Here is a 22721-nt window from a genome sequence, read left to right as displayed (position 1 = left end):
ATGCCCACATAACATCCAGCTGTAAAAATCAGCAAGGTTTCTGTCTGGCAGGAAGGACAGCAGAAGATGCAGTCACCCTCTTAAAAGGCCAATGCACAAAACTCCATTTGCAGCCACTTAGCCTGGGCTTTGGCAGAGACAGGGAAGAGTGTATGTACTACAGCCATGTGAGGAGAGTCTGGGGCTGGTGACTCTGGGGAGAGTGCTGCAGGGTCAGCTTCAAAGATTCCTGTGCTCAGTCATCCCCCATATCACAGAAGTCATCTTTCTAGAAATCCCTCTTGTCCCACTGTGTGGAGCACAGCCCAGCTGAACAGTATAGCCAGAGGCTCTTCTAGTAACTAAACCTAACTGACAGCCTGCAAGTGGAGGCACATTTCTGGATGCCTTGAGACTTTTGCTGACCTGCCCCCGGATGAGTGCAAAAGCCAGCCTTGGTGTACAACTTGGTGCTTTTCACACGCACCCACACCCAGTAGAGAGAACCAGAAGCTGTGGATAGCTAATAGCTCCAAAGAGGTTGCCCAGGGACAGTCATAGGAAACGTGACTGCACCAGTCTTTGCAGATCTACCTAATACACAGAAACAAACACAAAGAGGCAACCCAAATAGGAAGACAAAAATATAGGCCCCAAATGAAAGAACAAGAGAATTCTCCAGAAGAGCTAAATGAAACGGAGGCAAGCAATTTATCAGATATGAAGTAATGATTATAAGGATGCTCAACAGCATGAAAAAGGACATAGCAACCTTAAAAACAGACCAATGAGTGGAAGAAGCCAAATATTTAAGAATATGCACGCTATGTTCTTATATATTTGCAACTTTAGGAAGATAAACCTATTCTTTGGTAACAGAGAGCAGATTAGCAATTGCCTAGGGTTGGAGGTGGGTAGGTTGGAGGGTAAGAAGGAAAGGGCATGTGGAAAGTACCTGATGTATTGGATGTTCCAGAGATTGCGGTGGTGGTACTATGGGACTGCAAATTTGTTAAAATTCAACAAAATATATATACAAAATACATATAAATTATATGTAAATTATACAACAATAAAGGCAATTAAGAGCCATTAGAAAATGCAAAAATATATTACCTTAAGAAAATGAGCCTACCTTATTACTTTTCCTCATCAAAGCCAAATCACAAATAATCAAATGACTAACATTTTTATTCACTTAATTCATACAAGTACACTTTATTAAAATTTGTAGAGATTTTTTTCTTTTATTGATTCCAGAGAGGGGGAAGGGAGGGAGAAAGACAGAGAGAGGAACCTCAATGTAAAGAGAAACACGGATCGGTTGCCTCTTGCACACACCCCTACTGGGGACAAAACCCACAATCCAGGCATGTGCTGTGACTAGGAATAGAACCGATTACCTCTCAGTTTGGGGAATGACTCCCAACCAACTGAGCCATATGGGCTGGGGTCACTTTTCAAAATTTGGACTGAAAAATCCATTAGAATAACTTCAGAGCTCTAAAAATAATCACTACTACAGTCTGCCTTTGACACCACCTTCCCAGTACAGTCAAACCTTGGTTCTCAAACATCTCCTATCTCAAACAATTTGGTTCTCAACCAAGTTGTTCACAAAAAAAAAGTCTCACTTGTTGAACAATACTTTAGTTCTGAATCTGACGACCCTCTCATGCTGATACCTGTATGATCACTCACATATCTCTGAGGCAACAAACAAAGGAGATTCGGTTTTCAAACAAATCACTTCTCAAGCAGCCTTCTAGAACAAATTAAGTTCAAGAACCAAGGTTCCACTGTACATGAATTTGTCACCTGGCCATTGACCAAATGTGTTAGCAAGCATCTTTTGAATGTGAAAAGTATTGCAGCTGATTCTTTGAAATTTAAAACACTGACACCAAACACATAGGAGTACACTGCTTTGGACTTTAAGGTACTACATATACCACTAGTCGGCTGATACTTCAAATCCATAATCCATACAGTTAACAAAACTAATTGCATACCTCTCCCCTAGTCCCCTTTCATAATATCTTAGTACACTCAACCTATAACAAATATTACAGACTGGGTGGCTTAACAACAAACATGTATTCCTCACAATCCTGGAGGGTAGGGAGTCCAAGATCAAAGCACCAGCAAATTCAGAATGTGGTGACAGCCTACTTTCTGGCCTACAGACAACCATCCTCTCACTGTGTTCTCACAGGGCAAAATGGCTAAGAGAGCTCTCTAGAATCTCTTTTTCAAAGGCATGAATCCCATTCACAAAGGCTCCACTCTCATGACCTAATTATCCTCTGAAGGCCCCATCTCCTAACACCATCACACTGAGGATTAGGATCTCAACATAGGAATTTGGGGGAGGGGAGGACAACACAAACATTCAGTCCATAACACATATTTAATTTCAGCTATACTGTCCTTCAAGTTTATCACCTATTGATGATAATCTTTTACCTCTTAAATTGCTATTTGGACTCATTTCCATTATATTTCACTGGCATCCAGCACCAGCTTCATGGACATACAATCTGAACAACATCTAGGGCCCTGAACTTAAGGCCCCAAACTTGTTTTAATGTTCTGCTGTTGCTATCTTGAAAGTCTTAATAATTTTATCTTTGAACTTATGTTTCCTAAATAAATTGACAGGATAATAGAGCATGCACATGAGCAAGAAGATATTCACAATATGTGTATCTACCATATATTGACTGCTCCATATAGAATTTGAGATGTCCATGAGGAGAGAATTCTGGTGGACTCACCATATGTGACAGTTCTGTGAGATTCAAAGTGAAAATAAGACAAGCAGAAGCACTAAAGTCCTGAAAGGCTACATATTTCATTTGAACCATTCAATAGTTTCAACACACACACAAAAGTAATGCCATCCTACAAAACAAGAATAACCAAGGTACTCTATTGTTTCCTGTATTTTCTTTAATCCTCACCTGAGGACATTTTTTTTTTCAATGCTTTTAGAGAGAGAGGAAGGGAGAGAGAGAAACATTGATTGGTGCCTCCCATATGCACCTGAACTGGGGAATGTATGCTCTCAGACCAGGGACTGAACCCACAACATAGGTATGTGCCCTGAATGGGAACTGAACCTGCAATGTTTTGATTATGTGACAACGCGCCAATCAACGGAGCCACACTGGCCAGGATTATATCCTTTCTTACTTGAGATAATTTCTTGTATTAGCAAACCACTTACATTGAAAATGAAGACACTGCAGGAAAGGGAATGAGGGCAACTCTGGGTTCCTTTTACTTTCAGTCATTCCTTACACATCAGTATGCCAAAGGTAAAGTGTACTGGTGAAATGTGGATGTATAAAAAAGTAAAATAGAAGCAACAGAGTTAGTTTTGTGCAACATTTCCACTGCCGTAGTAAGACTGAAATATATGTATACAAGCTATAATTTAGTAAGTGCATATTAAGGTTCAATGCTCTTGTATCTAAATATAAATGTGGCAGTTCACAATATAAAGGTGAACAGTAAAACATCCTAATTTAAATTTTTTAACTTAGGACATATAAATATAAATAAAAATACACACCATACAAGTTGAGACAGAGATAACAGAAGAAAAAAGTTTTACAATTTAGTGCTGCATTATGATAAGAATTATATAGTTGGTCTTTGTCTCTTGTAAATACATCAAGATGCTGAGAGGATGAAACACCCAAAGAGGTCATGAAAGCTCCACACCCCAAGCCCATACTTTGTCCTTTATATCTCTTCCATTTGGCTGTTTCTGAATTTTATTCTTTATAATAAACCTGTAAATATAAGTAATGTGTTTTCCTGAGTTTTCTGAGCCATTCTAACACATTATCAAACCTGAAGAGGGGGTCATGGGAACCCCCAATTTATAACAAATCAGTCAGAAGTACTACTGGCAAACTTGGGACATGCAACTGGTATGTGAAGTGAGTACAGTTTTGTGGGACTGAGCCCTCAACTGGAACCTGATGCTAACAGCAGGTAGATGTTGTCAGAATTCAACTAACCTGTGTAGGACACCAAGTTGTACCCACAGAGTTGAAGAAATGGTGTTGGAAAATATGCACGCACTTTGGTGTCAGAAGTGTTGTGAATAAAAATAATTGTAATTACCTTTAATTAACAACATTTTTTCTGGCTTTATTTTTAACCCTCACCTGAGAACATACTTCTTGATTTTAGAGAGGGGAAGGAAGGAAGAGAGTGAGAGAAACATCAATGTAAGAGACTCTCCTACACACACCAACCAGGGATGAACCCACAACATAGGTATGTCCTCCAACCCAGAATCAAAGCCGCGACCTTCGGGTTTATGGGATGATGCTCTAACCAACTGATCCACAACGGCCAGAGCTTTTTCTAGCTTTTTTTTTCTTAACCCACACCCAAGGACATTTTTTCATTGCTTTTTAGAAAGAAAAACATTGACATGAGAAAAACATTGATTGGTTGCCTCTGGTACGCACCCAGGTGAGGGACTGTATATGCCTAAAACAAGGATCATATATGCCCAGACCAGGGATCTAACCCACAAACTTTCCGTTATGGGACAGAGCTCCAACCAACTAAGTCGCACCAGCCAGAACCTTTTACAAGCTTTCTGAACAAGGGACAGGCACTGGGGTTACCCTTCCTTCCCACTGTTGCAAGACCCACCCTGTCTGGCAGTAGTAACTTCTAGATACAGTGATTCTTTTTCCCAATTCATTTTACTCTTTTTCCCATCTCAGGGGCCAGACATTAAAGACTGTAACATTCAAAATTAAATGCATAAAAGGGGGAAATCCAAAAGTTAACACATATGCACAGGAAACTGCTCAAAAAAGACCTGACAAGATCATCCTGAACTTTGACAAAGAAACAGCCTCTAACAATCAAAACAAGAAAACCAAGTAAAACTTGAAATAGGAAAGTATGGCCCATTCAAAGAAAATAAAACCAACAGAAACTGTCCCTAAAAAAGACCGGATAGCAGATGTACTAGAGAATCCTCAAAACACCTGTGTTAGTGCTTGTTTCAGCAGCACCTAAGCTAAAATTGCAACAATACAGAGAAGATAAGCAGGGATGACAAGCAAGTTACAAGCATTCATATTTTAAATAACAATGGTATTAAAGATGCTCAAAGAACTAAAGGAAGATTTGGAGAAAGTCAAGAATGATACGCAAACAAAACTGAAATATCAACAAAGAAGCAGAACATCTAAAAAGAAACAAGAAGGAATTATAGATCTGAAAGAGTAATTAAAATAAAATTCACAGGAATACAAAAGCAAATTTCAGCAAACAGAAGAATCAGTGAATTTGGAAGAATGTGTTAATGACTGTCTTCCCAATTTTACAAAAAAGCAATTAAGGATTAGAGGTTATGTCAATTACCCTGGATAAGCAATATCTATACCTCAGAAAGAGACTGTAAGAACCCAGAGCTAGTAGCGACCAAAAATTTACCAAGCATAAAAAAAAAAAATCAGCAAACTTAAAGATACATCACTGGAAATTCAGGTCTGAAGAACAGAAAGAAACAGACAAAAGAAAATTAACATAAACAAAGGAATAAGTGAGACACCACCAAATTGAACAACATACACACTGTGCCAAGAAGAAAAGAAACAGAGGAAGAGGCCAAAAAAATATCTGAAGAAAAAAATGCCTTAAAACTTCCCAAGTAGCACTTCCCATCAAGATGGTGGTGCAGGCAAACATCGCTTGCCTTTTTGCACAACCACATCAAAATTACAACTAACATATACACCAACCATCACTCAGAACTGCCAGAAATCAAATTGAATGGAAGTCTGACAGCAACAAAATCAAGTTGAATAGAAGTCTGACAACTACGGAATTAAAGAAACCATATCCATCAAGACTGGTAGGAGGGACACAGACAAAGAACAGGCTGGTCCGACACCCACATAGATAAAAATTTGGGAGGGATAGCTCAGGAGCAAGGAGTCCCAACCCACACCAGGCCCCACAGCCTAGGGATTCTAGTACTATGAAGAGATGTCCCCACAACTTCTGGCTGCAAAACCAGGAAGGATTGAGTCGGTGGAATAAACTGCAGGAGTACTGAACAGTTCGTCTTAAAGAACCCACACAAGGTCTCACCTACTCAGACTTGCTCCCTCTGAGCTCCAGCACTGGGGTAGCAGCTTGAAGGACACCAGTGACATACAAGGAGAAACTGAAGTGTCTGGCATCAAGGTGAGCAGAGGCCATTATCCTTTTGCTAAATCTTCCCCTCACAGATGTGGTAAACTGGTGCCATAGCTGAGACTCCATCACCCTGGCTCATACAGTTTGACCCGCCCTCAAGATCCCCAGAGAGCCCATCCCATCCAACCAGGAGCCCACCCAAGCTGCTTTTCCATATGAAAGTCTTGGCCCATGCCTCACAACTTCCTAAATCTTATCAAACAAGAAACAACTATCTTCAGTGAGCCCCAGGCCCTGCACCAGCAGCAGCCAGCTTAGATTCACAGCTTGGCTTCACCTGGGAATCTCCAAGCCCAGCACAAGTAGCAGCTATCTCAGACTGCTTTACAGCTCAGGCAGGGTGACCCCAGGAAAAACACTGGTGGAGACTGGCCATGGCCTGTACCACCTGGGAAACCCCAGGACCAGCACACCCAGTGGACAGCTGGGCACCACTCCCCTGAGTACCACTACCCTGTCCCAGCACAGCTGATTTTTCACAGATAGCAGAGGTTGGTGGTCAGTGTCCTTGCAGCTAACTAGCTTGGGTAAATCCCTCCCACTGATCAGCCAATAGCAACCAAGGCTCAACTACAAGAGAAGAGTGTATTCAGCCCACACAAAGGGTGCACACCTCAAGTACCCGTTTGCGTGATAGGGAAGGTTGTGCCGCTGGACCCTACAGGACACCTACTACATTAGGTCGCACTACCAAGACAGGGAGTCATAGCATCCCCACCTAATACAAAGAACCAGAGAGGATGCCAAATGAGGAGAAAAAGAAACATGGCCCAAATGAAAGAACAGAACAAAACTCCAGAAAAAGGACTTAACGAAATGGAGTTGGGCAATCTATCAGTTGCAGAATTGAAAACACTGATTATAAGGATGCTGAAGGATTTTGGTGAGTAAATCAACAGCATAAAAAAGATCCAGACAGGAATGAAAAGTACTCTAATGGAAACAGAGAGTAAGTTACAGGCAATCAACAATAGAGTGGATGAAGCTGAGAATCAAATCAATGATATGGAAATAAGGAAACAAAGAACAACCAATCAAAAGAACAAAAAGAAAAAAAGATTCCCCCCCAAAACCCACAAAGATAGTGTAAGGAGCCTCTGGAACAACCTCGAGTATGCCAACATGTACATCAAAGGGATGCCAGAAGGAGAAGAGAAAGAGTAAGAAATTGGAAACCTATTTGAAAAAATAATGAAAAAAAAAAACTTCTCTAACTTGGTGAAGGAAATAGACATCAAGTCCAGGAAGCACAGAGAGTCCCAAACAAGATGAATGCAAATAGGCCCACAGCAAGAGAAATCATAATTAAAACCTCAAAAGTTAAAGATAAAGAGAGACTCTTAAAAGCAACAAGAGAAAATAAGTTAATTACCAGATGGTTGCCAAATGGGATGGCAGAGGGGGAGAATAAGTGAAGAGGTGAGGGGATTAAGGACAAATAGGTAGTTACAAAATAGCCATGGGGATATAAAGTACAGTATAGGAAATGGAGCAGCCAAGGAACTTATACACATGGCCCATGGACATGAACAATGGTGTGGGGATTACCTGAGGGAATAGGGGGCGCTGGGTGGAGGAGGGCAATGGAAGAAAAATGAGGACAACTGTAATAGCATTACAGCATCAATAAAATACAGTTTATAAATAAATAAGAAAGTGAAAAGATGGAACTATCAACACAACCAAATAGCCAAACAGTAAAACCTCAACATGAAGAAGCAATCTCCATGCCAAAAGCAGCCACAACCACCATCTGCTGAACCATCTCCTAAGCCAAAGTACTATGGATGCCCTGGAGGGGCATTGGAGAACAAGTCAGAGCCTGAAGACAGTATGCCTGCATTAGATGTTGCAGAACCAATGATGGAAGAGGTGGCTACCGAGGAAGTAACTCTCCAAGTAGCAAGAGCAAAAAGAAAAAGGGGCCTTGGACAAGTCAAGCGATGAAAAGAACATGACCTCTAATGCTCCCATGCCTACATTTGATTCATTTGAAGTTAAAACAAATAATTTTACTTCAATAATGGAGGGTTTGGGATGAAGATGGGCAATTAGTCTAACCAATTCAAACTCCTAAATACAAAGATTACTTTACCTGAGACAAAAATTGACAAGCTTCAAAAGAGATGTCTCTTCCATGAATTCAAGGTCAATGCAAGCGGCACATCCAAAGATTGCCTTCAATACCAGTGTTGTAACCGTCAAGATAAATCAACCACCAGCACTATCTGCCCCTCCAGTCCACCAAAGGAGACTTCTATGCAATATGAAAGGCATTGTACAAAACAACGTGACAAGCTGACTAGGTCACAAAAATGCAAGAGACTGCTTCCAACTTTATGACCCAAAGATATTTCAACAACAAAAAAAGGAAGAAAGCGAGCCAATACATCTCATAAGAGATTAATATCCAAAATTTTTTAAAAAGTTACAAAACTCACACCAAAAAAACAAACAATCCAACTTAATGGACAAAGGACCTGAATAAACAAGTCTTCTAAAAGGACATACAAATAGCCAATCAACATATGAAAAGATTTTCAACATCATTAATCATCAGAAAAATGCAAATTAAAACCACAAGGAGGAAGAGACTTCCAGCCAAGATGGAGGCATAGGTAGACACACTGTGCCTCCTCACACAACCAAAAGAAGGACAACAGTTTAAAAACAAAAAACAACCAGAACTGACAGAAAATCGAACTGTATGGAAGTCCGACAACCAAGGAGTTAAAGACACATTCATCCAGGCTGGTAGGAGGGGTGAAGATGGGCAGCCAGGTAGAGAGGACTCTCGGCAAAGACATGGCTGGTGGACAAGGACAAGCAAGGCTGCAGCTGGCCCGCAAGGTGGCAGCTAGAGGACCTGGTGATCCCACATTCGCGCGCAGATAAACCAGGAGAAACAAAGGGGGAGCAGGACAGGCCATATAACCCAGGGTCCCAGTGTGGGGAAATACAACCTCAAACCACTGATTGAAAACACCTGTGGGGGTTGAGGAAGCAGCGGGAGAGACTCCCAGCCTCACAGGAGAGTTTGTTGGAGAGACCCACAGGGTCCTAGAACGTACACAAACCTCCCACGTGGGAATCAGCACCAGAAGGGCCCAATTTGCTTGTGGAAAGCGGGGGAAGTGACTGAAATCCAGCAAAGAGCAGAGGAGGCGCCACTGTTCCCTCTTGGACTCCTTCCCCATGTATAGCGTCACAACCCAGTAACTGGGTTGCCCCACCCTGGTGAACACCTACAGCTCCACCCATCATACATAACAGGCTCATAACAGGTGCATCAGGACAAAAAAAAATGGCCCAAACGAAAGAACAGATCAAAGCCCCAGAAAAAATACAACTAAGCAATGAAGAGGTAGCCAACCTATCAGATGCACAGTTCAAAACACTGGTAATCAGGATGCTCACAGAATTGGTTGAATTTGGTCACAAATTAGATGAAAAAATGTAGGCTATGCTAAGGAAAATGCACAGGGAACCAATAGTGATTGGAAGGAAACTGGGACTCAAATCAACAGTGTGGACCAGAAGGAAAAAAGAAACATCCATCCAGAAAAGAATGAAGAAACAAGTATTCGAAAAAATGAGGAGAGGTTTAGGAACCTCCAGGACATCTTTAAACGTTCCAACATCCAAATTATAGGGGTACCAGAAGGGGAAGAGGAAGAGCAACAAGTGGAAAAGTGATTTGAACAAATAATGAAGGAGAACTTCCCCAATCTGGCAAAGGAAATAGACTTCCAGGAAGTCCAGGAAGCTCAGCAAGTCCCAAAGAAGTTGGACCCAAGGAGGAACACACCAAGTCACATCATACTTACATTACCTAAGATCAGAGATAAGGGGAGAATCTTAAAAGCAGCAAGAGAAAAGGAGACAGTTACCTACAAAGCAATGCCCATAAGGCTATCAGCTGATTTCTCAAAAGAAAGCTTACAGGCAAGAAGAGGCTGGAAGAAGTATTTGAAGTCATGAAAGGCAAGGACTTTCATCCAAGATTGCTCTATCCAGCAAAGCTTTCATTTAGAATGGAAGGGCAGATAAAGTGCTTCTCAGATAAGGTCAAGTTAAAGGAGTTCATCATCACCAAGTCCTTATTATATGAAATGTTAAAGGGATTTACCTAAGAAAAAGAAGATAAAAATATGTACAGTAAAATGACAGCAAACTCAGTTATTAACAACCACACCTAAAACAAAAACAAAAACAAAACTAAGCAAACAACTAGAACAGGAACAGAACCACAGAAACGGAGATCATATGGAGGACTATCAACAGGGGAGGGGGAGAGGGGGAAAAGGTACAGAGAATGAATAGCATAGATGGTAGGTAGAAAATAGACAGGGGGAGGATAAGAACAGTATGGGAAATGTAGACACTAAAGAACTTATATATACGACCCATGGACATGAACTAAAGTGGGGGAATGTGGGTGGGAGGGGGTATGCAGAGTGGAGCAGAGTGAAGGGAGGAAAATGGGACAACTGTAATAGCATAATCAATAAAATATCTTTTTTAAAAATTAATTAATTTAAATAAATAAACCACAATGAGATATTATCTCTCATCTGTCAGAATGGCTATCATCAATAAACCAACAAACAAGTGCTGGCGAGGATTTGGAGAAAGGGGAACCCTTCTGCACTGTTGGTGGGAATAAAGATTGGTGTAGCCACTGTGGAAATCAATATGAAGATACCACAAAAAATCAAAAATGGATCTGTCTTTTGACCCAGCGATTCCACTTCTGGGAATATATCTGAAGGAACCCAAAACACTAATTCCGAAAGAACATAGCACCCTTATGTTCATTTGGAGTGTTATTTACAATCACCAAGATATGGAAGCAGCCCAAGTGTCTATCAGTAGATGAGTAGATAAAACAACTATGGGACATTTACACAATGGAATACTATTCAGCTATAAACAAGAAAATTTTACCCTTTGTGATAGTATGGATGGACCTTGAGAACATTACCCTAAGCAAAATAAGCCAGTCAGAGAAAGACAAATACCATATAATTTCACTCATATGTGGAATCTAATGAACAAACAGAACAAGCAAAAAAAAAAAAAAGACAGACCCACAGAGAGCAGGATGACAACTAAAGAGTGAGAGGAGGTTAGGGGGTGTAGGGGCTGAGCAAAAACGAGAAAAGACTAATGATCATGGACAACAGTATAGTGACTGCAAGGGTATAGAGGGTATAAGGGGACTAAATGGTAAAGAAAAAATGTAATAAAAAGGTTTTTCCATTTATTTTTAGAGAGAGGGGCAGGAAAGTAAAAAGAGAGGGAGAGATACATCATTGTGTGGTTGCCTCTTGTGTGTCCCCTACTGAGGACTTGGCCTGCAACCCAGGCATGTGCCCCTGACTGGAATCAAACCAGCAACCCTTTGGTTCGAAGGCTGGCAATCTACTGAGCCACACAAGCCAGAACCAATTAAAAAAAATGTTTTTTTAAAGTGAAAATCTGGACAGGAGAAAATATTTGCAAAATATGTATCTGATAAGGGCTTGTACCCAGAATATATAAAGAACATTTACAAATCAACAACAAAAATAAAAACATCCCAATTTCAAAATGGGCAGAGGTAAAAATAAATAAGTAAATGAAATGAAATGGGCAAAGGATCTAAACAGACATTTCTCCAAAGAAGGTAAAGAAATGACCATCAAGCACATATGTGAAAAGACACAATGTTATTAGGAAATGCATATCAAAACCACAACAAGATACCGTTTCACACGCACCATGACATCTACAGAAAGAACAAAGGAGGGAAGGAGGGAAAATAAGTACTGGCGAGGATGTGGAAAAGCTAGAAAAGTCATATACTAACAATGGGAATGTAAAATGATAGAGTGATTTTGGAAAACAATTCAACAGTTTAATTCCAACCTAGAATTCCAATCCTAAGAGAAATAAAAACATATGTCTACACAAAAACCTGTACAGGAATATTCATGTCAACATTATTCACTATACCCAGAAAGTAGAAATAACTCAAACGTCTATTAACTGGTGAATGGATAAACGACAAATATCCATACAACAGAATGTTATGCAACAATAAAAAGAAACAAAGTACTAATATATGCAAGAGCACATAGTGTGATTTCATGCATTAAAAATATCCAAAAAACGAAAATCTATAGAAACAGAAAATAGATTAGTGGTTGCCTTGGGCTATAGATGAGAATGGATACAGGCTTTGGGGTTTTTTTTGGAGAGGGTGGGGGCAGTTTTGAAAATGTTCTAAAATTAAATTGTGGTTGCATAACTCTATAAATGTACTAAAATTATTATACACTTTAAATGAGTAAAATTTAAAGTACGTAAATTAAATTGTAATAAACCTGTTAATTTTTAAAAGACCCTGAAACGTATTATAAATCTTCAAAAGTAAGATCAAACACAGAAGACAGGATTCAAGGTTCTAAAGTCATACAAATATAAAGGGATTTTTCCCCTCTCCAGATATATTTTTGTTTTTACTTCCCTGTACAGTAGCAATTTATAAAATGTTTCAGACAGCCTAGCAGAATTCAATATTATATGACTAAAACAAAAATATTAAGTATAGTAATATTAAAATACATTTTCCAGAAATATACTAGCAATATTCCTCCATGTCGTAATGAATTAGAACACCTAAATTTCCTCACCTGTGAAATAAGGACAATACTACTTACATCTCAAAGACTTGTGAAAGTTAAATGAAATAATTCAAGCTTAACCTAATTCCTAGCATGTAATAAGCATTCAATATATGTTAACTGCCATAATTATAAATAGAGGATATTCAGATCCAGCCTGAGAATATTATTCATGTGCCATTATTAATATGCCAACATGAATTAGTGGGATAGAAAGAACAGTGACTTGATAAGAACGTTATATTACCAGAGAACTAAGTCCATGACTACAAACACTGTAAAGCTCATTGGTAGTGAAAATGAGATCAAAAGAGGGAAAAAACTCCTGGAGAATAAGCAAGTCAATTGGTTCTTGTCTGAAGAAGTTAAGAATCGAAAGCTCTCAAGAACCTTCAGTAAAGGTAGAGAAAAACTAAAGTCCAGAGAGAGAGGTACCCCCTCCTAAGTTTATGCCACTAGGATTTGGTCAGGTCCTCTCTATCATACATCATAGATTTTTTTTTAAGATTTTATTTATTTATTTCTTTTTAGAGAGGGAAGGGGGGGGGAGAAGGGGGAGACGGGGGAGGCGGGGAGAGGGGGGAGGTGGGGAGAGAGAGAGAAATATCAATGTGCGGTTGCTGGGAGCCGTGGCCTGCAACCCAGGCATGTGCCAGTCTGACTGGGAATCCAACCTGCAATGCTTTGGTTTGCAGCCCAAGCTCAATCCACTGAACTACACCAGCCAGGGCAGAGATCATTTTTTTTAATCCACTTTTTTAAGAGTACATTTATCAAAACTGAGGACAGTGTAACAAGGAAAGCCTTAGACCAGAACAAGCAACAGGAGAGAGCTTAGGCAGAGCTGCTATAAGCTCACTGGCAAGTCAGAGAAAAGGGGGCCTAAGAGACAGGTTCAGGGGTTAGTCTGGGAAGAGATGCTGCTGCCCATTGCTCTGCTTTCTGCAAGTCTCATGGGGACTCAGGAGATGTACTCCTACTTGAGTGGGAAGACAGGTGTAGGCATGCTTCCAGAACAAAGAGTGCAAAAAACTCCACTTTTAAATATGCAAGCACATTTCCCCACAAATATAACGCAGAAGCATCTTATGAGCATTTTAACTTTGTGAAGTTGAACTAATGTAACATGGCTACAATTTCTGAACTAATACAAGCCCTCCAAATTTAAAAAACTTGTCAAAAGTCCCATTGTATTATTCCAAAATTGGCTAGCTAAGTAAGCTATAAAACTGCTTACACTATTGCCTAGTGGTTGAATCACTTTGACCAATAAAAAGCACCATAGGATAATGTAAACACTGTTTTTCTGTGTTTTAAAAACATGCTAATTTTGGTCACTGTTACGCTTTTACAATAGTTTAATACCCCTATTAAATTTTAAAATATTTTTTAATCCTCTAACAATGTCATTAAATGGACATCATAGTACAAATCAGATAATATGCCTGAAAATCAGTAACTTGGAAACATAAGTTAGATGTGGTAAATTCTATAAGAAAAGCCAAACAATTGCCACTTTATACTGGGCTGGTAATTTAGGAAAGAACAAACTGAAAAATATCAGAGATAATACCAGAAGATTAAAAGGCAAAAATATTTTGGAACAATACATTAATGTATTAAGGAACAATACATCAATGTTCTCAAAGAACCTGTTCCCACCACTTGAAGAGCATCCTTTTGGGAAAATGAAACTTCAATGATACAAATTTTGAGGTGTGCAAGGATTTTAGGATATGTCTCCCATAAAAAACCACCCTGTATATGTAAACCCTCAGAAAATGTTGATTATTTTCATTAAAAATGATACCTCTACTTGTAGTATTCCATCTCTCAAATCAAAAATGGCTTTTGACATGGCTTTCTTTGGAGAAACCAAGTCTATATAAATTGAGTTCATGGTTATTCTGGGGCTTTAAGCATAATCACTGCATATTCCTCATGACAATTTATTCCTTGTATGGTAGAGGATCAGGAGGTATATAAACTTCTATGGAATCACCAATATGTTTGTACATGTCCTACAGAAAGGGAGAATAAAACTAAGTAGCTTACAGAGTATCCTAAAATAAATTCAAGAACTCCAGTTACTCTTCTAATTTATATGATCCTTTGAGTAATTGTAAATTTTACCCTGCTATTATCATTTTTTATTCATCTACTATTTTAAAAATAAATTCAATACCCTTTTGTAAAATAACAACTTTCTAATCATTTACTGATTGGTCCAACCCTGGAATGTTCTAAGTTCCTTCTGTTAATAATCACAATCTGAATCTCCCATATATTTAACTCCAGTATATCCATATTTCATTAATACTATGACTATAGGACTACAGTTGTTAAATGGAGCATCTTTTTCACTGCAGACCACAAATGATAGATCAAGCATTATAACTACTCTGTATATAACTTTTCTCCCATCAGCTAAAGTTTATCAAGATTTGCCAATGATACCTTGGACAAGGGTTTGATCTCCAAAATATATAAAGAACTAACATGACTTCACTCCAGAAAGACAAATAACCCAATTAAAAAATGGGCAAAGGACTTGAACAGACACTTCTCCAAAGAGGACATACAGAGGGCCCAGAGATATCTGAAAGGATGCTCAGCATCACTAGCCATCAGAGAGATGCAAATTAAAGTCACAATGAGATACCACTTCAAACCAGTATGAATGGCCACAATAAACAAGTTAACAAACAAGTGGTGGCAAGATTGTGGAGACAAGGGAACCCTAGTGCACTATTGGTGGGAATGCAGACTGGTGCAGCCACTGTGGAAAACACTATGGAATTTCCTCAGAAAACTAAAAATGCAACTGCCTTTTCACCCAGCAATTCCACTGCTGGGATTATATCCTAAGAACTCTGAAACACCAATCCAAAAGAACCTATGCACCCCAATGTTCATAGCAACACAATTTATAATAGCCAAGTGCTGGAAGTAACCTAAGTGCCCATCTTAGTAAAGTAAATGAATGGATCAAAAAACTATGCTACATCTACACAATGGAATACTACGCAGCAGAAAGAAAAAAGGAGGTTACCCTTCAAGCACCATGGATGGAACTAAAGAGCATTATGCTAAGTGAAATAAGCCAGGTGGTAAAAGACATACCATATGATCTCACCTTTAAGTGGAACCTAATCAACAAAACAAACAAGCAAGCAAGATATAACCAGAGACACTGAAATTATAAACAATCTGACAATAACCAGAGGGGACGTGGGAGAGGATAATGGAAGGGGGGTAGGGGGGAAGGGTTTTCAGGAACAACTATAAAGGACTCATGGACAAAACCAAGAGAAGGTGGAATCAGGGGAGGGAGATGGGGATGGCTGGGGTGGGGGGGAGTGGTGGGGGGTAAATGCAAACAACTGTACTTGAACAACAATAAAACAATTTATTAAAAAAAAGAAACCAGCATAGATATAAACAGCATAGAAAAAGTAAAAAAAAAGATGTTCCCAATGCACAAACACGAGGAGGTAAGATGATTTACACAGAAAGATAGAGCTTTAAGGAACCTTAGAGGCCATTGAATTTAATCCTTATATTTTAAAAGTTGTGTTCATTGAAACCTAAAGACAGCAAACCTGTCGCCCATGCTCACACTATTAAGCCCATCCTAGTCACATACACATGTATCTTACTTACCTTTCTGAGGATGTCTTAGAAGTGACAGGACGCCCACGGCCACCTTTTTTACTTTTATAATCTAGAGAAAGGACCTTGTTCCTTAGGGTTCTTTCCCACTAGGAAAAAAATGGAATTTTAATAATAAATATACCAATATGATAATAAAAAAAACACTTCAATTTTTGTTATACTTAGAAATTTAAAATAAACAGTCAAATTCATAGTAATTCACACAGAAGGGGGAACAAGTGCAATCTACAAAACACTTGGCTCTTTTGCTAGTGTAGAAATATAAGTCCACCAAAAAATAACAGGAACGACTTTTTAAGTTTCAAGGTAACTTTAGTTAGGAAATCAACATTTTGAGATTCTAAAGCTTAAATAACTGAAAATTTGTTAATATGCCTAGAGAAAGTAATAAAATTTATTACATGAAAAGTTAAATAGTGCCTATGATTCTGAATTAATTGAGTCTATAACATTTGGAAGAGATTACAATTGGTTTCCCATGAATTGCTACATGGAAAATTTTAGGAAAGAGTAAACATCTCACTGACAAGAGTTTAGATTTAATCTGACTAGAAACATAAGTTAAAATTGACATACTTAAATATAGTGTGAATCTAGACAAATTATTTATCTTAATTCTATGCATTAGTCTCCCTATTTGGAAATAAATTTAACAGCAGCAATCTAATAAGGATGTATGATGATTATATACATAGTACATTTAAAACACTTTTTTCCTTTAAGAGATTTGTACAGCCATATTCATAGAAACATTGTTCGGTCTGGCTGGCATAGCTCAGTGGATGGAGCATGGGCTGCAAACCAAAGTGTCGCAGGTTCGATTCCCAGCCAGGGCACATTCCTGGGTTGCAGGCCATAACCCCCAGCAACCGCACATTGATGTTTCTCTCTCTCTCTATCTCCCTCCCTTCCCTCTCTAAAAATAAATAAATAAAATCTTAAAAAAAAAAAAAGAAACATTGTTCACAACAGCTAAAAGGTGAAAACAACTCAAGTGTCCCATTGGATGAATGGATAAATAAAATAATGGTATATACATAAAATGAAATATATCAGGCCTTCAAAAAGAAGGAAATTCTGACACACTATAATGCAGATAAACCTTGCCAACTATGAAATAGTAGAACAATATATTTCATTTTCTGCCCTCAGTTTCTAGCACAGAGCTCCTAAAACCCTGTTAATTGCCTAAGCAATGAGACAACTACATAGTACACATCAGCAACAATGCAACTTTTTTTTCTGAGTATTTTCAATTCGAGGTTGGTTGACTCCACAGATGCGGAACCCACAGACAAGGAAAAGCCAACTATACATGTTTTACTCCAAAATAAATTCAATATATTAAAACATAAATACATAAATGCAAAAAGACAAAAAATTTCTTAAAATAATATTTTTTCTTTCTATTAAGTTGGTAACCATCTTACTGTGTGATAACATCCAGTGCTAATAAGTTTGGAGAAAATGGGAGCTCTTGTTGGTGGCAATATAAATTAGTACAAATTTTCTGTGAGACAATTCTACAATATTTATTAAAACAATATAAAAATTCCTTAGACCTAGTAATCCCACTCAAAAATGGTACCCTATATATGAAAAATTATGTTCATTGCAACATTGTTTCTATCAGAAAAACTTTGAAAGAAAACAAACTAACATCACTGCACTAAGTAAATAAGTTATAGTACAGTATATCTCTGGAATACTACAAAGCCACTTAAAAATAAGTGAAAGAGATAAATCTAAATGTTAAAATGAAAAAATATTAGGATATACAAGGTAGGGCAAAAGTAGGTTTACAGTTGTGAGAATGTGAAACACAGAGTTAATAAAGTTTTTGTAAAAATCATAACCCACATGACTTTTTACATATGAACAACTGTAAATCTACTTTTGCCCCACCCTGTCATTAACTAAAAACAGCAAAGCACACAATATATATTTCACAATCCTTTTCTGCAACAATCAAAAAACAAAGTAAACTCCTATGTTGACATAAGGTTTTTTCTCTTAAAAGGAATGACAGAAAACACTGTTAACAGTGGTATGCCCTTTAGGAAAGAGGGACAGAGAAAAAGTCTTTATTTCCTTCACCTTGTACCTTTCTATACAGCCCAAATTTTCTAACCTTATATAAGTATTTTGTTTCTTTTCGTATCAACAGATGTCATCTAGTCCTATTTATTATTTCCCCTTTTAGTATCTTGTATACAAAAGAATTATTTAGCCCTGGCTGGCGTAGCTCAGTGGATGGAGCGCGGGCTGGGAACCAAAGTGTCCCAGGTTCGATTCCCAGCCAGGGTACATGCCTGGGTTGCAGGCCATAACCCCCAGCAACCGCACATTGATGTTTCTCTCTCTCTCTCTCTCTCTCTCTCTCTCTCTCTCTCTCCCTCCCTTCCCTCTCTGAAAATAAATAAATAAAATCTTTAAAAAAAAAAAATAATTATTTTATAATTAAATGTTTAAATAATGTCAAAGCAACTAATGTTAATGACAAATCTTTCCTCTGAGAACAAGTTATAATAAATGATTAGTTTTTCTTGTCTGTAACATAAAAACATATATTCAAGGTGACTTAAAACTTATTACCTTAAAATCTACTGTTATGAACTGAATTATGTCCTCTCGCCCCACCAAATTCATATATTGAAGCCTTAACTGCCAATATAACTATATGTGGAGACAGAGCCTGTCCAGAATAATTAAGGTTAAACAAGGTCCTAAGGACACAGCCCTAATCCAACAGGACTGGCGTCCTTATGGGAGCAGAAACACCAGGGATGTGGGAGCACACGTGAGGACACGGCAAGAAGATGGCCATCTGTAAGCCAAGGAGAGGCCTTAGAGAAACCAACCCTGTTGGCACCTTGATCTCAGACTTCAAGCCTCCAGAATTTTAAGAAAATTAATTTCTGCTGCTTAAGCCACCTGTCAGTGCTATTTTGTTATGTTAGCCCTAGCAGACTGTTATAACATCCCATGGATAAACTGGAAAATCTGAGAAAAATTCTCCTTTTAAAAAATTAACAATGAGCTGTGCCGAGCAAGAGAAAAAAAATAATAGCAAAAAGATGCTATCTTAAACCTCATTCATGAAATCTCTATAATAATACTTAACAGTGATAAAAATTAAAGTCCTGATTTATAATCAAAATATCTTTGCTAAAATAATTGTTACCCTTTAAGACAAACCCTCTCAGATTTACAAACCAAGAGCAAAAGAGCAAATGATTCTAACAAGCTTAATATTTTCATAAACTTAAAATATAATTTATTTTACGATAATGAGAGAGAAAAGCAATGCATAGATATACTTAGATTTAAACTAAAGAACTTAAGCTCAAAGCATCAGTTCAACATACACCTGAAACACTAACACACTTGAAAAACTAATTTGAAACCTACAAATAACACACACACACACACAGAAAAGGACATAGAAAAAAATTAGTTTTACTACAATATTTTAAACATACCAAATAATACTATATACTTAAAATAAGTAAGTTTGTATATACCCCCTGTGAAGGGAAATCCCACCGTTCTGAGCTTCTGAGTTTGGACAGTGGTGATTTAACACAAACATCCTCTGGTTTTGCATTTAACATCTTTGTTATCTGAAACCAGAATGAGAATATAATCAGTTTAACTAAAATACAAATAACTGAATTGGCTAACAGAACCATTATATTACCCTGATTAATATTTTGCTATTAGTTTTAAAGAGTTTTAAATTAGTGCTTAATTTATAGACAGTTAAATATAATTTTATTTTTAAAAACCTCTCATTCCATGTAAAGGTTGATAAACGAAGTATCACAATAGATTCATAAATATCCTATTACCTACAGTCCCTTCCCCTTCTAATCTTTCAAACACTATCCCTAGAGTTCTCTAATACACAGATCTAAGTATGGCTACAATAGTTAAAATACAACAATGGTACCCATTACTTAAAGCAATACTTTAAATTTTATTTTAGAAAATGATGTGCAGCCCTGACCAGTGTGGCTGTTGATTGGGCATCATTCCACAAGGTGAAATGTTGCCAGTTCAAATCCCGGTCAGGGCGCATGCCTGGGTTGCAGGCCTGATCCCCAGTGGGGTACATAGGAGAGGTAACCCAAAGATGTTTCTCTCACACATCAATATTTCTCTCCCTCTCTTTCTCTCTCCCCTCTACTCTCTCTAAAAATAAAATCTTTTTTAAAAATTATGTTTACAACATAAATAAAAAGCAAATTATAAAACAGTATTTTGTGGATTCCTATTTTTTAATATATAAAGCATTTGTTTATTATAAATAAATATATAGACAGGCAAATGAGAAGAATATACACCAAAATATTAACTTTGAATTGTCTAGGTAGTCTTCTTTTTGCTCAACTGAATTTTCTAATTTCTCTGTAACAAACTAGATTTTAGAAATATTTTTTAAATACTTTAAACTCAAAATATTATCAGTGTCTTGTCCTTATATCCATCAAAGCTCTAATTCTTTCAGTAATTTATTTCCCTATCTGACCGGAGAGCACATAAATTTTAATGTGCTAATTTCCTAGGAATTTCTACATTTTTAAAAATGTAGTAGTACGCCCTGGCTGGCGTAGCTCAGTGGATTGAGCGCGGGCTGCAAACCAAAGTGTTGCAGGTTCAATTCCCAGTCAGGGTACATGTCTGAGTTGCAGGCCATGACCCCCAGCAACTGCACATTGATGTTTCTCTCTCTCTTTCTCCCTCCCTTCCCTCTCTAAAAATAAATAAATTTTTAAAAAATGCAGTAGTACAACTTTATATGTATATTATTGTTGAACAACTAAGTAAATATATTGTAGATAATTAGAGACAGGAGGGAAAAGTTAAAAATAAGGAAAGGGGGGAGGCTAGAATAAGCCAGGGTTGAATTAGAATTGGAAGCATCACTATTGAATTCATGGCTTTTTGCAGGTGTACAGGTAAGTAAATAGAGAAATTAATATAGAGATTTACATATATATGGGTAAGTATACATATATTTTCCTAGTCCTGTGTATTGAGAGAGCCTATATACTATGACACTACAGTAGAAATGAGCATACATAGCACGCAGACCCAGATTTCTAAATATCATTTTTCAATAAAAAGAACCAGGGCTCCCTGGCTGGTGTGGCTCAGTGGATTGAGTGCCAGCCTGTGGACTGAAAAGTCACCAGTTCAATTCCCAGTCAGAGCACATACCTGGGTTGTGGGACAGGTCCCCAGTTGGGGGTGTGCAAGAGGCACTTTATCTATGCTCCTCTCCCTCTCTCCCTTTCACCTCTCTCTAAAAAAATAAATAAATAAAATCTGAAAGAACCAGGGCTCCTTGGAAAGTACCTTGTAGTACCATAAAGTAAGGAAGTGCTCAAAAAAAAGATAGGAGTATTTTATAAAAACACAGAAGCCAACTGCAAAACTCTCCAATGCCTAAGCTAGAAAACTCTGACCAACAAAACCAATAAAAATAGTAGTACATTATAACCCATAGAATAAAACACCTATGAATCCATACTGATACAAGTAAATAGTTGAATAAGTAAATAAGGGGGAAGATGGACAGCTCTCCCTTACAAAAGAAGTTCAATTAATAAATACAGAGGGAATGAGGGAAACAGAAAATCACCAATAGAATATCATATATATAACTGTTGCAGGCAAGCTCCATTGCAAGACACTAAAACAATGGTTTAAAGTTTAAGAGAAAGCATACTTGCATAGATTCAAAGTATCTCTCCAAAAGTATCTATTTATTACAAAGGGAAGGAGTAACTTTACAATGAAATAACCAGGCAGACACACCATCTTAAGCAGATGATCAGTACCGACCAATGATAAGACAATGATCATCATGTATCCCTTGATAATACATTGGGAAGGGCATATTCTTCCGTTGTATTTTTCTCAATAAGTCATAATCTTAGTCTAATCATAAGAAATTTGAAACAAACCAAAACTAAGGGATATGTGACAAAATACTGACCAGTATTCTTTAACTATGTCATGAAAGAAAAAAGACTAAAGAACTGTCATAGATGGCAGGAAATCAAGACATGACAACTAAATACAATGTGGGATCCCTGACTGGAAAAATGTGGGATCCCTGAACAGAAAAAATGACATTATTAGAAAAAC

The 22721-nt window shown here is 37.8% G+C and overlaps 1 protein-coding gene and 1 pseudogene across 4 annotated transcripts in view; one reads left to right on the top strand and one right to left on the bottom strand.

Annotated features, from left to right (window-relative positions):
* The window catches only part of SENP7 (SUMO specific peptidase 7), a 127705-nt gene that overhangs the window by 93109 nt on the left and 11875 nt on the right, over positions 1 to 22721 (bottom strand). For all 4 annotated transcript variants that reach the window (XM_045851716.1, XM_045851717.1, XM_045851718.1 and 1 more), the window contains exons 3-4: positions 20090 to 20188; positions 16554 to 16651 (exon numbers count right to left, since the gene is read on the bottom strand). In XM_045851716.1, the coding sequence (XP_045707672.1) occupies positions 16554 to 16651; positions 20090 to 20188 (197 nt within the window). The remainder of the gene's footprint in view (positions 1 to 16553; positions 16652 to 20089; positions 20189 to 22721) is intronic.
* Positions 5012 to 5102, top strand: LOC123827608 (annotated as a pseudogene).

The sequence above is a fragment of the Phyllostomus hastatus genome, unplaced genomic scaffold (assembly GCF_019186645.2).
Source record: "Phyllostomus hastatus isolate PE091 unplaced genomic scaffold, TTU_PhHast_1.1 phas_contig_86, whole genome shotgun sequence".
Lineage (NCBI taxonomy): Eukaryota > Metazoa > Chordata > Mammalia > Chiroptera > Phyllostomidae > Phyllostomus > Phyllostomus hastatus.
This window is presented reverse-complemented; position numbering and strand designations above follow the sequence as displayed.